Source organism: Pan troglodytes, chromosome 1 (assembly GCF_028858775.2).
Source record: "Pan troglodytes isolate AG18354 chromosome 1, NHGRI_mPanTro3-v2.0_pri, whole genome shotgun sequence".
Classification (NCBI taxonomy): domain Eukaryota; kingdom Metazoa; phylum Chordata; class Mammalia; order Primates; family Hominidae; genus Pan; species Pan troglodytes.
Window position 1 is genome coordinate 16,722,319 of NC_072398.2, and position 17,311 is coordinate 16,739,629.

At 40.4% G+C, this 17,311-nt stretch overlaps 1 protein-coding gene across 6 annotated transcripts in view; it reads left to right on the plus strand.

The window, feature by feature from the left end:
• SIPA1L2 (signal induced proliferation associated 1 like 2) overlaps positions 1-17,311 on the plus strand; it is a 234,414-nt gene that overhangs the window by 163,334 nt on the left and 53,769 nt on the right. For all 6 annotated transcript variants that reach the window (XM_063790534.1, XM_016941012.4, XM_016941031.4 and 3 more), the window contains 2 exons: positions 452-1,028; positions 4,710-4,984. In XM_063790534.1, coding sequence (XP_063646604.1) covers positions 452-1,028; positions 4,710-4,984 — 852 coding nt within the window. The remainder of the gene's footprint in view (positions 1-451; positions 1,029-4,709; positions 4,985-17,311) is intronic.

The window sequence follows — 17,311 nt, forward strand, 5'->3', positions numbered from 1 at the left end:
TAAGCCCAAATTTTCTCCTTTTATAAGGACACCAGTCAGTTGGATTAGGGGCCACCCGAATGGTTTCACTTAACTCAGCCACCTCCTTAAGGGTCCTTTCTCCAGATTGTGTCACATTCCCAGGAACTATGGGTTATCTTGTCAACATGTGGATTTTGAGAGGGACATAATTCAGCCCATTACACCTCCTGTCTACTGAGTTTAAAACATTTTGCTTAAACAACAATAACAACAAACCCTGGGTATCCAGAAATTAGGAGAACAAGAACTTGCAGAATAAACCAGTTAAGTTGAAAGTGTGTGTGTGTGTGTGTGTATGTGTGTGTGTGTGTGTGTGTGTATGTATATGTGTGTGTGTATATATATATGTATATATATATGTCAAATTCGGAAAGATACATATTATGGTATCATAGCTCATCTCATTTTGTTTCTGTTTTTACTTCCTCAGTGTTGGAGTTTCCAGATCAAAAGATGTGCCACCATTTGGCCCACCGATTCCCAAAGGTGTAACTTTTCCAAAGTCAGCCGTGTTCCGGGACTTCCTTTTAGCCAAAGTAATCAATGCAGAAAATGCAGCCCATAAATCAGAAAAGTTTCGAGCAATGGCCACTCGAACGAGGCAGGAGTACTTGAAAGATCTGGCGGAGAACTTTGTCACAACCGCCACCGTGGATACCTCTGTGAAGTTCAGCTTCATTACGCTGGGTGCGAAGAAAAAGGAGAAGGTAAAGCCAAGGAAGGACGCCCACTTGTTTAGCATTGGGGCCATCATGTGGCACGTGATAGCCCGGGACTTCGGCCAGTCTGCTGACATCGAATGTCTTCTCGGGATCTCCAATGAGTTCATCATGTTGATTGAAAAGGATTCCAAGAATGTTGTATTCAACTGTTCCTGCAGGGATGTGATTGGGTGGACATCTGGATTAGTGAGTATCAAAGTGTTTTACGAAAGAGGAGAATGTGTCCTCCTGTCCTCGGTAGACAACTGTGCTGAAGACATCAGGGAAATTGTTCAGCGATTAGTAGTAAGTACATGTTTTCTATTTTCCCGCCATCCTTATGTTTTCAATTCCAGATTCAAAATAACTTTCACTGGGGAACTGCTACCATGATTATACCAATTAGGGAATGCATTACTATTTCTTACAGATACAGAGCTTAATTTTAAATGCTGGGTCCTTTTGGGGAGTTGTTGAATACATGAATGGTGGAGAAGCAACCATCATAAATCAATTGGAAAAGAAAAGTTAAGCCAACCTGCAAAAGAGAACATTGAGATGTATTTTAGTAGCATTTGAAGGAAAAACAGAAGTGTCTGGGTAGAATGTCTGTTTATGGAGGCTGACATAACATACCTTCCCAGTGGGTAATTAACAACAGGATTGCTGTTGACTGTATGAATGACGAGTCCTATCTGCAGTTTCACCCCTGCATGTTTATACAGCAGGTATTTTTGTTTAATGTGCCAGATTAAATATATTATTAATCTTAGAGCCACAGTTTCTTAAGGGAGTTTTTCAGAATTACGCATTAATTTAGAAAGGCTTTTGAAAAGTTAGACTTAAGAAAGATTTTCATGTATGTGATTTTGAGTGCAAAACCCTTATATTTCATCCATGGTGTTCGGTAGTCATGTTTCTGCTCCCAATTTTAACAAAGTAAGAATCAGATTTTAGTTTGAGCATATAAAATAAAGTAGTAAGAGTAAATCAAACTACGTCTAGTTTTTATTTTTGGAAATATAAGAAAAAAACATGCTTTGACAATAGAATTTCTTGTGTGTAAATCTTCCCCCAAGAGGGATGTAATTTTTTTTTTTTTAATTAGAAAAGGTTTAGTTCACTATGGATCATGAGAAAAGGAGAAATTATATCCATTTCTTGCCCCCTTTCCTCCCACCAAAAATATTTCCTCCCTTTTGTTATTAGAGACCATGTATAAGAGAAGGTAAAATCAGGGCAGTGTCTGCTAGCCTTGGAAAAGTAATTTCATTATTTGTGGACTCTATTTACAGTAAAGGGCCTCAGTGTGTTCAACAGTATTATCAGGTATACGTGAGCAAGCCTAGATAAGAGTTTGGGGTGATTAAGTAAATGATTAGTTTATATACCTAGAGAATTGACTTGAATTGTACTGGTGAGTCTCTGGATGCATTCTGCTTTTGCTAATTGCAAATACTTCTTTTTAGCATATCCACCAAATCGTTATAATCTGTGCTTCTGAAAATACAACACAAATACCACTTCACCAACCACAAAAATATACTTTCCCTGGATATTTACACATGGGCTTTTATACATTTGCTATTCGATGGACTCCATCCTATTTTCCTAGAAAAGTGTATTGTCAGTGTGACCAAGATGCACAATATTACAAATATATTTTAGGAATTATATTCTGCGTCTAGGATGACTTGCAACATGAGCTGTTGGAAACAAGCCAGACCAAAGACTGTTGAAGGGATTAGATCGTAAGGATTGATACAGAGTGGTAGTAACAGAAATGGGAAGAAAGAGAAGAATGCAGTCTTAGTGGAGATGTTGGGAATGCCTGCCCGTTTGGCAGATGGTTAACTCAGTATCCATTCTCAGGTGGTGGAAAGTGGAACTAAAGGGTCTGTCTTGCAGGTAACAGTATAGGAGCAGAATGAGAGTTTGTTCCTAGAGGGCCAGGCAGGGCTCACTTCATGGATGTGCAACCCATGCAGTTGCACAGGGACCCGCTCTCAGAAGAGTTCGTGCTTGGTTGAATGCTCTGCCATTGCCATCTTGAAATTCTTACTAATTTTTTCATAAGGAGCCTCGCATTTTGATTTTGCATGTGGCCCCACAAATTACATAGCCAGTCCTGGCTTGGAGACTACAATTTTCGTGTGATAATTGGGTCCATGGAAGAAGTCCAAATACATGGAGAACACCTTACTTCAGACTTTGGGGATGTTAGGAAGCAATAAACAGAGGGGATAAAGAAATAGCAAAAAGACAAAGTAGGGGAGGTGGCAGGTGATTGGAGGAAATGAGCAGAAGAGCCAGAGCTGGAGGACTCTGGAAAGGCTCAGCCAATAACTCTTCAGCCTGATACATGGATGATAAACTTCACCTGATAATCGCATTGATATTTGAAAGAAGGCTGGGTACATCTTATGTGTCGTCTTTTGATAGGATTGCTTAGAACAAAGTTGAAAAAGAAGTGACCAAAATTGATTTGTGTTGTGCATATTACAGAACTACTTCTTCAAGTTTTAGTTACTTCAGTTCATGACTTTAGAAACGTCAATATTCTAAAACGTCATCAGTAACTAAAACCAGCAGTCCCCTTTCCGCATTTTGCTGAGTCGTGAACTGTCATGCCTGTCTGGGAAAAGCTGATTGGCATTGTGTGCACTTGTGGTAACCATGGAAACATCAGACACAGTGGTGATACATGAACCAGCCCCAGTCCCACAGCTGTACTTACTGTCATAGGTCTTATTAAATAGGTATCTATGTAGTCAGAGCATGTTTCATAGAAATGGAGCGTTCATTAAACTGAAACTTCATACATTGCCTCTGGGCTTTTGGGGATAGGAGTATGATACCTCCCAACTTGAAATTCCCACAGATAGGTGAGGTCATAGTCATCGGATGATACTTAATGAGCCCATGTTTTTCTTTCACTGGATGTAAACTATGCTCGGTGAGTGCTTTTGAGGGCTGCATTAGTGGTGCTTTAATGTACCAAGTGGGATGCAATCCACCATTCTTCTTTCATGTTCCTTTTTGTGGAACTGCTGTTGACTCTCTCTCACTCTTGAGTAAGGTACATACACTGAGGCTTCCATTGCCTGGGGCTGCCCTCAGCCCCCAGGAGACAGGCCTAGTGGAGGAGAGGCAGCCCATAAGCACAGAGGGTCTGTCTGCTGCCTGCCAGAGCACCATCCTACACACTTGCCTTGTGAACAGATGGCCAAGGAGTCTGGCTGGCCTGCCCCCACCATGGATCTGAATGGTCCTCACCACTCAGGCAAGCATAGGCAGTTGTCTGTCCTCAAGAGAAGGACCCTAGGGGACAGAACACTCCACAGTATGTCCCCAGGGCTGGTGCGTAGAGAACATTTAGAGTTTTCCTAAAGCTCTGACTTTCTGCCACTGCCCTTCCTGAACCTCAGAGTGGGCTCTTAAGCGTTAGCTTTCAAGTGCTTTGGGGTGTTTTTCTTTGCTTGGGATGAATAAATTGTCTCATGGTTTTTAGTGCTTGCTGGTTGAAACTTGTAATGGTCCACAAAGTCTTTACAGGTTTTCCATTGCAAAAATCCATCTAGAACGATGGGATTTATATGCTTAAAAGTCAAGTCAATTTACCTAATAAAGGAAAAACGGGAATTATCTGAGCCCATCTGAAGCTCTCAAGCTCTGGGTCAGTGACATCTAAGAAAGCAGGACACCTGTATCAAGAACAGATATGACTTAGAATGAAGAATGAAACCATTGCTTTGCTTCTGTTATTTTCTTTGCACTTGATGCAAATGTTAATTGTGATCAGCTCTGAACTTAAATGTGTCCTTGTCTTGTCACTTGGACAGTTTGAGGAAAAGGCAGAGAGAGACAGGCTGGGCTGCGAGGGCCCAAGGGAGAGGGCTGGCATGGAGGCCCATACGTGCACCTTTGGCAGAGCCCCATGGCAGCTTGGGCAGGAAGGGCATCTCTAACAGTCTCCTTCCCCCTTAGATAGTGACGAGAGGCTGCGAGACTGTGGAAATGACCCTGAGGAGGAACGGGCTGGGCCAGCTTGGCTTCCATGTGAATTTTGAAGGAATTGTCGCAGATGTGGAACCTTTTGGCTTTGCCTGGAAGGCTGGCCTTCGCCAAGGGAGCCGCCTCGTGGAGATCTGCAAAGTAGCCGTGGCCACTCTGACCCACGAGCAGATGATCGACCTGCTCCGTACTTCTGTGACTGTGAAGGTGGTCATCATCCAGCCCCATGATGACGGCTCGCCCCGAAGGTAAGGTGTGGGAGGCCCAAGTAATGCTCACTCCTCCTTTGCCTCTGTAGCAGGTGGCTGTCCTCAGTGCTCCTGCAAGGTCCTCAGAAAATGCAGTCAAGTGTGTCTTTGTACAGTGTTTTGGGATGTCACTCATTTGTACAATGTTGTTGGGATGTCACTCATTCGAGGAATTGAAAAGGAGCTTTAAAATATGTAATAGATGATAAAAAATAATTTGCTAAGCATTTTAATGGAACATTGACTACATTAAAGCTGAGCTATTCTGAACTAAGGGGAAGAGCACCTGCCTGGTTCCCCTGGACCTCTTATATTTAAGAGGAAATAATTCTGTATCACAGCTCAGCCTTGAGCACATTAAATACTTAACTATTCAGTTAGAAATTTCTTCCCATAACATGAAGCCATTGATTATTTAAAAAATATTTAACAGACCAATAGTTGTAGGTATGAAAGATTGTTGGAACAGCACAGGTACTCTGTGTGGTAAATACTCCATTCTCAATTGAAGCTTGAGAGATGTTGAACTGGTTCAGGGCGTTATCATAAACTGTCAGGAGAAATAGATGAAAAGGAACGGCTAGACTTGGAAGGTTCAGAGGCAGATAGGTGGAGGGCTGGGATAAGAACGGGGTTAGAAAGCAATACTATTACATTACTAATAGAAAATAATCATGCCCAACATAAAATATTAGGCCAAAAGGAGAAAGAATGCTAATTAAGAAGGAGCCGTTTATTGAGGCTGTGGCCCACTACTTGTGTTAATGCATGACTGGTGGTAGTATCTAGAGCACCTTCCCTCTATCTTCATTCCCAAATGGAGTTCGTACAGGCAGCCTTAAGAGCTCTGGCTTTTGAGAGACAAAGTATGCTTGGAATCCAGGAATTTGCTGTGTGGCCTGGGGCAACTCACACACTCTCTCTAAGTCTCACTTACTCTCTGTAAGATGGGATTATTATATTGCCTACCTCCTATGATTTCAATGAAGATGAAATAAAGTAATGTATGTAAAGCACTTAGAACCTTCTAGCGTAATTACCCCACACATTTAATTTAAAAAAATAAAACTTTAGGCTGGGCGCTATGGCTCACACCTGTAATCCCAGCACTTTGGGAGGTCGAGGTGGGCAGATCGCTTGAGCCCAGGAGTTTGAGACCAGCCTGGACAACATGGCAAAACCCCATCTCTTCAAAACATACAAAAATTAGCCAGGTGCAGTACTGTGCACCTATAGTCCCAGCTACTCAGAAGGGGAAGGTAGGAGGATCCCTTGAGCCTGGGAGGTCGAGGCCGCACTGAGCTGAGATCGTGCTTCTGTACACCAGCATGGGTGGCAGAGTGAGACTGCATCTCAAATAATAATAATAAATAAAACTTTAGCATATTCATTTTAATTTCTTTCATATGAAAAAATAAATTCTGATTATCCAAAGATAGTAGGATTGTTGGGTCTACTTTCTGGACTTACTAACCTAGGTCATACTCTCTCCTTTCTCTGTTTCCTTTCTTCATCCTTTAAGCCAGCACTCTCCATTAGCACTTTCTACAGTGATCTGTGTCTGTACCGTTCAGAGCAGTAGCCACAAACCACATGTGGCTATTACGTACATGAACTGTAGTGCAACTTAGGAAACGAATTTTTCCTTTTAATCAATTTACATTTAATTGGCCACGTGTTGCTAGTGGCTGCCATATTGGATAGATCAGCTAAACCATGATCTCCTTTTAGGAACAAAAGCCACTTACACTGTCTTCCTCTATGGTTAATGTGCAAAATCTTGCAAAAATCTTTCTCTATTAGTTATCTTACCATTTGCCTCCAGCCTCACTTTCTGTGGCCTTGTTTCCTGTATTTGCCCAGTGTGTTTATAAAATAAGGATTTAAGAAACTAAGTTTTCTCTGTAGAGTATCAGTCCCGTGTTAAGATGTTTCTTATTGCCTTGCCTGATTCTGCCTAGTTGAATCTATCTGCTTTTCCAGAGTCCCATGAATCACATGTACTGCTATGAGTCCAAAGAAAATAAAAAATTAATTTATTAAAAATGAGTCTTGGAAATAACAAAAGGCAAATCCTTTAGGCCTTAAAAGCTAAAGTACTGTATATGTAAAATTCTTTTATAGTAAATTTTCCAGCATTTGTTAGACATTTTTTCATACAGTAAGATTTCTGTCTTCCTTAGTAGAAATACAGGTTTTTAATTATTAAGATAAGAATCAGTCTTTTATCTGCCTTTGTATCAAGTCTTTTATCTGTCCTAGCAGCCGATTACTATAGAATTGGACAAAAATGTTACCTTGCGCTTCCTTTGGGTTAAAAAATAACATTTCTTGCCTATTTTTAGTTTTGGTTTACTGTTAGTAAGAAATTTTTAAAGCTTTCAAGAGATCTGTTTAATAAAAATGGTAAAGTTGTCATGATATTTGGTATTTAGAAACATAATTTAGGAGGATAGAATTTTCTACGAAATATTGAATTGTTTTTCAGCTAAAACAAACAAAAACTACAATTTAAAAGTTCCAGCAGCTGTTATCTTTTTATCCAAGGACATGTTTTTCCTCTAAGGAATCAGTTATCTGCCTTGGTCTACACATAATTAATTCTTTGTTTTAAATGCAAATTCTCTTAATGGAACTAGGCAAGATATTTATTTAAAGATTTTGCCCTTGCCTCCTAGGAGTCTCATTAATGTCATTCCCTAAACATACAGGGGTTTTTTTCCCAATTAATCTGTAATAACTGTCTTTTAACCTTAGCCAGAAGGATTAGAATTAGCTATTTGCCTAGTAGCAACGTTCCAAAATTGGCACACCCATCACCCACATTTCTGCAGGTCATGAAGGCTTTAAGCCTAGCCTGTATCATTTAAAACTCTTTCAGTTCAGTTTTCCAATTTTCTAGGAATCTGAATTTGTAAATTTTTAAATCCATATTTTTGTTAGTTTTGATTTGTTTTCTGCCTGCAACTGTCTGGGTGCCCTGATAAAAGTATTTGGTGTTGTGAGACAACGTCTCATAACCAGATACCACCCTTGCAGTACCAGCCCTTTGCTTTGGACCGCAAGTGTAAGTATGAAATGTCATTTTCAGTTTCACCCTCGCGCTCAGCATGTTTAGCCTTCTGCATTATTAGATTTGTTAAGAAACTGTAGAGGAGGGGCTAAGGGGAAATGGGTAGCACTTCACTCCTTTTAAAATTTAAAATACAAACCCTTTAAATCAAACATCCTTTAGTACTGTTAACCATATAGCAACACATACCAGGATGTGCCTCAAGCTAAAGCTATACATTTGACTTGCAGCACGGAAAATGACCTCCAACTTTCTCAGATGGACTCTTCGTGCTTGTGAGGGAGGAGAAATATTATTTAAATGGACATGTATATGCATGTGTGTGTTTCTGTGTGTATGTGTGTATATATACATATACATTTTTACAGTAGTTTTTAACATAAACACTATGAAGACTACAAAAATGGCCACATTAAGGAATTATGAGATATTTTAGTCTCATAAATGTTGTGAAAAATGCTTCAGTTCATTTTTGCCATTTATCAACTCCCGTTTTTTCCTACCAGGACATCACTGAGAAAATCATTTGACATGGGAGCCCAGCTCCTCCTGTGGGCAGCATGAGTGGCCTGTCATTTAATAGACAGTTTTTCTTGTCCTCAGGTCAAAAGGTGTTTGGTTTTGACTCAGAAGCTGCTGGAATAAATGCAGTCTTTAGTAGGAAAAGTATTTATTAATATGTTGAATCCAAAGCCACCTGTGTTTTGAATTCCCATGAAAGTATTTATGTTCAATCTAAAGCCACCTGTGTTTTGAAGTCCCATTTGCCAGCCTAAGGGAGGTGACAGTCTAGCTTGTCCCTCAGCGTGAAGGGAAGTCAGAGCCATTTTTAGTTTTCCTTGTGGAGTTGCAGGGAACACTGAGCAGGGAGAATCCCCCTTGAGGGACACTTATTAACTGATCTCGTGCTGGGATTGGATCCTGGAGTGAATTCATATACATTGGGAATGAGTGGCAAGAAGCAGTTTGGGAATAGTACTCTTCAAATGGAAATGAGGTTTGAAAGGGGAACCAGGGTGTTTCTCAAGCAGACAGTCTCTGTGGCAAAGATGAAGAGTTGCTGGGGCCAGAAATGCTTAATTAAGATCTGTCTTGTTTTTGCAAGGGATAATTTACAGCCACCGGTATGGCCCTGGCCTCTGGCCTTCAAAGGTGACTGACATTCTATCAGTGTCATTTGAAGGAAAGCATATCAACCTAAAAGGCGGATATAAAGGAAGTAACAACTCATCAGAATTATGCATGAGTTGTTATATAATGGGAGTGAATTTAGTAAATATGTCCAATAAAAATGGAAATGAAATTCCTTGCTGCAGTACATCTGTTTTTTTGTGATTTTTTTCATACTTTGTTGACATACTATCCAAGGCATTTTTCTATATAATGCAAAACAGTGGAAATTTTCTCATGTTATCATGAGTCTAAATTATTATTCTCTCATCATTCTATAAAAATTAAAACTTTATGTTCTCATCTCCTGTTTTGCTGTCTGTTGCCTGATCATTCAACTCCCTGAAGTATGCAGAGAGGAGAATATGGAAATAGAAGGAAAACTCAATTTTGTCAGTTTAACAGTTTTTATTTTTAGATGTATATCTACACACATACATATATAAAATAAATGGTGGGCTGAAATCTGGACTCAAGTGAGCTTTCTTTTTTTAAAATTTTTTCCATGCTTTATCCCATTTATTATTCATTACAAAGCAGACTTTTTTTTCTTCCCAGCTTTTAGGTTCAAGGGGTACATGTGCAGGTGTGTTACGTGGGTAAATTACGTGTCGTGGGGTTTTGGTGTACAGATAATTTTGTCACCCAGGCAATCAGCATTCTACCCAGCAGGCAGTTTTTCCATCCTCACCCTTCTGTCACCCTTCACCCTCAATAAGCCCTGGTGTCTATTGTTCCTTTCTTCGTGTCCATGTGTACTCAGTGTTTAGCTCCCGCTTGTAAGCAAGAACATGACAGCATTTGGTTTTCTGTTGCCGTGTTAATTTGCTTAGGATAATGGCCTCCAGCTCCACCTGTGTTGCTGCAAAAGACATGGTTTCGTTCTTTTTATGGCTGTATAGTATTCCATGGTGTATATGGAATTTTCTCTTTTTTTTTTTTTTTTGAGACAGAGTCTCGCTCTGTTGCCCAGGCTGGAGTGCAGTGGCGCGATCTCGGCTCACTGCAAGCTCCGGCTCGCTGCAAGCTCCGCCTCACGGGTTCATGCCATTCTCCTGCCTCAGCCTTCCGAGTAGCTGGGCCTACAGGCACCCGCCACCACACCCGGCTAATGTTTTGTATTTTTAGTAGAGACGGGGTTTCACCGTGTTAGCCAGGATGGTCTCAATCTCCTGACCTCGTGATCCGCCCACCTCAGCCTCCCAAAGTGCTGGGATTACAGGCATGAGCCACGGCGCCCGGCCAACCGCATTTTCTTTATCCAGACCACTGTTGAACATCTAGGTTGATCCCACGTTTTTGTTGTTATAGTGCTGCAGTGAACATATGCGTGCGTGTGTCTCAAGTGAGCTTTTTATATTCGAGTTCCAACTTATTTGTATGGATAATAAAAATTAGTTATGTCTAGTGTTGTCTTATGGACGCTCCAGTATTGAATTTTGATGTGAAATGTGAAAACAATACAGAACAAAGGTAACCCTAAAGTACAATCACTATTCTGAGTCCTCTGGCCAGTTCCTCCAATATAACATTCAGATTGTTCTCTCACTCCCTAAAGTAAGAACATAGGATTATAGAATTTAAGGTAGATTGCCTTGCATTCACTCATTCATTCATTCATTCAGCCACTCACTCTTAACTAGCTTGTGCCAGGAACTGTGCTGAGCACTGGGGCTGTTAAAACGGATAGGACAGATGTAATCTGACTTTCAAGGACTCCTTTTAGTCTTTCTGGCTTTCTAAAATGCAGTAGTACTTATTCATATTCTGGCTATTTAAAAGTGATTTTTCTCAAACTATAGCAACAACTTACTACTTAATAATAAATGTCTCAGGGTAGTGTAGAAAATGCTGTCACCCTTTCCAAGTAATAATCTACACTTCAGTGCCCACGTGTTTTTTCATTTTGAATGTTGGGATATTACCATCACAATAAGAGGAATGCAGAGGATGGCGGTAAAGCATGAGCATTGTGTTAGACTGATAACCGTCTCATGCTTGACAGGTTACACCGTGGCCTCCATAGTGGACAGCCATTGGATATTCTCCCCCCATAGAAATACATTCGTCAAAAATCAGGCATCAGATAGCTAGCTATTGAGAATCTTCTCTGTATAATTTTGAAGTATTACAGTGCAGTGTTACTCCTGCTCTCAAGCTTTCTAAGAAACAAAGCAGTTGATTTTGACAAGAACGTGCTGAGCTTCTGTCCAGTGCTCTGCCGGGTACTGGGGATACAAAGATACCATCTGCCCCTGTGTCTGCTTCTAGTAAGGGAGGAAAAGGATGGAAGGAAGCTGATGAATTAGTAAGTGCCACATAGCCTCACTTCCTATTTCATACGATACCTTTTCAATTGCTGACCTTTATAAGAGGGCTTGGTCAAATGGGATTATGGTTCAGATGTCTTTTTTTCTACCTATTCTGGGTATCTCTGTTTCTATCTGTAAATTAAGGAATTTGTTGAAAAGCAAGTTACTATTTCATTTAGGTCACTGCCCTAACCTTTACAGTAAGTTATACTATGTGGTTATCTCCCTGTTGGAAGCCTTTGATTTTTTTATGTACCAGAAAGAGTTTGTGATTCAAGCGAATGAGCATCAATTACCCCTGTCACCTTGTTGGATAATTTGGAGTATTTTAGCTATTAGCAGGCTATTAGCATAACAGACATTAAAATGATTAAAATATCAGTGATTACTTTAATCCCTAGGGCTATAAAATGATTCTTTTACAAAATGCATAATATTAAAAAAACATTTAATTTGTTTTAGAGGATCGGCTTTTGTTTCCAAAGATTCTTTTAGCACCTACTGAAAAATATGACATAGTGTAGGCTGCAGTAACTGTTCTTGGATGGTTTTCAAAAAAAAAAAAAGCCATGTGTTTTAGGAAGAGCCCTGAACTTTGAGTCAGAGGACCTGAGTTCCATTGTGAACCCTATCTCTGATTAGCTGTATCATCTTTCCAACCTCTCTAGCCCTTCTTCTGAAAAAATGGAGATTTTCTTTGTACCTCACAAATTTTTGTGAAAGTCAGATGATGTATGTGGAGCACTATAAAGTGCTACACATGCTAAGGTGGTGGATTGGAATTAAAGAATAGCATTGCAGTACTTTGTAAGGCTTTTCCTTAGATTATTGGGTTCACTTAAAGGTTCTCTGTGATGCAGCCAAGTAAGGTAAAACCAATAGGGAATTTCAGAGTCCAGTAAATGCAAGTTCCAGTCATGGGATTAGATGAAGCTGTGACTGCACAGTCTGTGGTACCTGGTCCAACTAACTGGTCAACTGCCCTCTCTTTTTTTGATAAGAATATGTATTCTTCCCTTTGAACCTTCTCAGTTCTCTAGGTTTTTTGGTTTTGTTTTGCTACTCATCATTCCCTTAGGACTCTTCCCCTTTCTTAGTTTCATAGTAGCATAATACAAAGTCATGCGTCCTACTTTTATGTAAGATGAAAAGAATAAAATAATGGGATAATGATATATTGTTCTACAGATGAATGTAGATGAAGGGAATTTTACAGCTTTAAAGATTTTTTCAATTTGAAAGTTAAACTTTAAAATTCCAGAACTCTATAAACATCTGTTATCTAGAACTTTCATAAAATTTTATGTGCCTTTTGCAGTTTAATGTTGGTTTCCCCCCTTTTGTGGAAACAGAAGTAATAATGTCTATTTGTAATGAACTTCTTTCTTTTGAAGCTGTCACTTGAGGAAGTTTACATATTTTATGTAACTTAATCTTGATGCACCCTCTGCTGTTACTATCCTGTTTTCAAGAGGAGGGTCTAAGAGGTTGTCACATTTCTAAGCTACACATAGTCATGTCTGGGTTTTAAGCCTAGAGCCCAAACTCTCTCTTTAATGGAGATAGTTTGGTGTCTAGGGTTCCTGTTGGGAACAAATGGAAAAAAACATATGGCTTGACTAGACTCAAACAGTGATGGTCTTGACGGTCAGCCTGCAGAGTTTGAAGACATGATTTAGAACCGAGTCCATAGCCTGGCCAGCAGGGATTCCACCTTCCAGTGTCCAAATTATTGATGGTAAATGGAAGGTTCTTCCGAGAAACTCAAGGTGTTGTTGGAAAGGAATGGGCCTGGGTGGGTGGATGCCATCTTGGGGGCCTTGCTGGGTGCCTCTGAAGTTGTGGAGTGCATACACTACAGTACTTGGCAGTGACCGTGGTGTCTGTTAACTGTGGGGGCCTTCCTGGGTGCCTCTGAAGTTGTGGAGTGCATACACTACAGTACTTGGCAGTGACCATGGCGTCTGTTAACTGTGAGCAAGATTGGACACCCCCTCTTTGCTGATCATGTTCAGGGAAGTGGTGGCAGCTGTAACCAAGAAGTCTTCTGGTAGGAAACTTAGCTTTAGGCATCAGGAAGCAGGGGAGAAAGCCCATGAGTATGAATATGAATAAGTTAATGAGTGTCCCTTTTACAGGATTAAGCCATCCCAGGAAGTCCACGATGGTGAGTGCAAAAGGACAAGTAATACTGTTTTTAGAATACAGCAGTAAAATAAAAGATCCTCTGAGGATGCCATCTAATGGAATTACTTGTTATTCTTACAGTTTGATAATGCCACATTTTTAACTAACACATTTTCAATGACCTTCTTGGTCTACAGAATGTTTTGCCTTCCAGTGTATGTTTTTGAGAGAGAAGAGAGAATAGACTCAGAAAAGTTATTGGCTAGACAAGAAATGTGAAAAATTGCACTTATTTTTAACCTGGAGCTGACTTTGTATTGATCCCTATGTAGCATGGTAATTAGGAGCATAAGTTGATGATGTGTACATTTGTTATGGAGCAAAGAGGAAATCAATATGCCTACATAAAAGTGATCCCACAGCCCTATCTTGAGGTTTTTTAGTATCTCCTATTGGCAAGCAAACTGTAAAGAATGTGCCAGAAGCTAGAAATGCAGTTTCCATCCATTGACTTGATTTGGTATATCGAGAGGAAGCCAAGCATGTGTATCAATGAGGTCTGAATTTTTCTACTGTAGCAGGAAAGCAAAAGTCTTTTCTTTAAAAATGTTGCAGTTACACACGGGTTGAGCAGCTTGTTTTTTTAGAAATGTCTTTTTGTGCTAGGTTTTTGGGCATTTGGTCTGTTCGGGTTTCAGTTAGCCTTTATTTAACTCATCGAAATATTTGCCATGTGCCCCATCCACAGCAGCCCCCAGTTTGACACTCCACATGAGCTGGGGTGTCTTGCCTGGTGTCCTCTGCTAAAACCCCCCAAGTGGGGGAGAGGATGCGTGCCAAGGGGGACGCAGATCCATTTCTGATGGGCACTGCAGCATGAGGACTTCTCCAGGCTCATTTGTCATTCTTCTTTTATGCCTTTTCCCATTTCCCTAAACATTGGTTGAATTTTCTGTATGCATCCTTTAAGGAATTTCTCATATATATGGAACGGAACTGAGTTTGACTAGGTTTGATGATCGCTTATATCAGTAGTACTAATTTGGCACCTTAGTCATAGAAGTAAACAAAGCAAAATCTAGTTCACAAGAGTAGTTGCTGTAAAAGTGTCACATAATAACAAAATTAGTTTGATTTTAAAATAAAACCATTCTTTTGAGAATAGCTCATTTTTATTAGGGCAAAAGAATGCCAGTTCTTAGTATTTTAAAAGACCTTTCCTGTATGACTTTCTGCACAAGGTTGGAGATAAAATAATTCCACCCAGATTCTCTCTTCAACTTAATGGATTGCACAGATTTTTGCCAGCATTCTCTCAAAATATGAGTCATGATTATGCATTTATATTACATGTTTCTTTCCAAGCCTCAAGCTAAATTATAGTGTCTTATAAAGACTACAGTCTATGGGCATGAATTAAGTAGGCCACACTACTCAGCCATCTGTCTTCTCTTTCTTTTTTCCTCTTAAAAACCATACCAAACAAACTTGAAGGCCAAACAAGCACTGGAAATGCAAAGATGCCTTTGGGTTCACAAGATTCAAGGTTCACGTTCCTTTCATTCAACATATAACTCCAGGATCTGTAACTTCAATGGTAGTCAGTTACAGTTCCTGATGTGCACTACTCAGGCAGCTGGAACCTGTGAGACACCAAAGCCTGGTGTTCACCTGAACATCCAGTGACGCTTAGAGCATCGATTTGAGTGGAAGACAAAAGTAGGTTTTCTTCATGTTTTATTGTCTACTGTCATATCTGACCTTTGATTTCTGATTAGGTCTTTGGCTATGGGGATGAATCAGTAGCCCTAGGGATGTGGTATCTTAATAAACAGAAAACACTTGGAAGCAATATAAATCCATGAACAAAACTTATAGAGCCTTGGCATTTTATAAGAAAATGATGCAACCCAATGTAATTTGCATTTACTCAGTTTGACCAATAATGTAACTGTTAAACTCAGTAAATCCAGAGTAACTTAAACTAAATAAGAGAGGTGAATTTTACTTTCAGGAAGGGAAACAGAGTTAAAATAAAGGATAAGAACTAACCTTTACTGATGCACAGAGAAATCACTACCTCATGTTCTATAAGCAGGTGTTAAGATTTCTTCAGGAGGGTGTATTCAGTCCACTCTTCTCTATTAACGCTACCATGAATTTGGTTTCCCAAGCCAAAAGTTAGGATGTTGTTTTTTATTTTTTTCTCTTTCTCTGTCCCAAGCTCCAAGTACTATGGATTTGACAAGTTAGAAATCACTTTCACCCAGAATTTTACAAGGATTTCCTTTGTTATATTTTGTACCTTCTAGTATTGTTGTTGAGAAGAATGGAACTATTCCACGCCCAGGTCCTTAGACACTTAGGCTCCCACCCACCCTGTCCCCAGAACCATAGGCTTACTTCCTTAACCCAGGAGTCTGAATTCCTCAATGATGTGTTTTCATGTGGACCATTTTTTATTCATTGGGCTCGGTACTCTCTGGACCTTTTAATCCAGTTTTACATATCTTAGTTCTAGAAATGTTCATATACTATTTCTTAATAATTTTCTCCCCCCTTTTTTTCCCCTCTTCTCTTTTGTGATAGCTCTGTCTGGTAGTTGCCAGACTTTTTAGATTGAACTTCAGTTTCCTTAATTTTTTTTTTTTTTTGAGACGGAGTCTCGCTATTTTGCCTAGGCCGGACTGCAGTGGCACTATCTCAGCTCACTGCAAGCTCCACCTCCTGGGTTCATGCCATTCTCCTGCCTCAGCCTCCCGAGTAGCTGGGACCACAGACGCCCACCACTGTGCCCGGCCAATTTTTTGTATTTTTAGTAGAGACGGGGTTTCACCGTGTTAGCCAGGATGGTCTCAATCTCCTGACCTCGTGATCCGCCCACCTCGGCCCCCCAAAGCGCTGGGATTACAGGCGTGAGCCACCGCGCCCGACCAGTTTTCTGAAGTTTTTATCTCTCATAACTGTTTGAGAGAATTTCTCAGTTTACCTTACAACTGTCTTACTGGATTTTTTAATGTTTAATTTTAACTCTCCTAAGTTCCACCTCTTCTTCAGCGATCTAGTTGTTCCATGAGCTTCACTGCAGAGTGATTGGATGGTTTACATCTGCTTGTCTTTTCTCTAGACAACCATCTTCTTTGATCTCTGTGGGGTGGTGAGCATTCTGAGGCCAAGTTTAGAGGAAGGAGAAGTGACCCTGGGTCTCATCTCTGCCTTAGGCTTGTCTTTTTCATCCCTGTTCTCCTCTGCACCTCACGCCCTTGACTCTGCATCTTTTCTGTTCTCTAAAAACCACTGCTGTTGTCCCGCAGTGGTAGGGGATAGGTTACTGCCTGACTAGGCCAGGCGCTGTGTGGACCTCAGGGCCCAGGGCCGAACTACTGTTCCTCCTTTCTAAGTAACTTTTATGCCTAAATCTCCCTTGTCACTTGGCCTTTTGCAGTGCTTGGTGCTTACCGTCCCTGCACCATTTTGGCATTCTGCAAAGACAGTGGTCTTCCTTCCTACTGATTTTTCCCTCAGCACACCTTCCTCTGCTCTGCTAAGCCATAACCTTTCTTCCATTCACCTCCAACTTACATACTGTGTATTAGAGTTTCAGGGATCTCCAAATTCAGTTGGCAGTTGAGGTTGTTTCTGTTT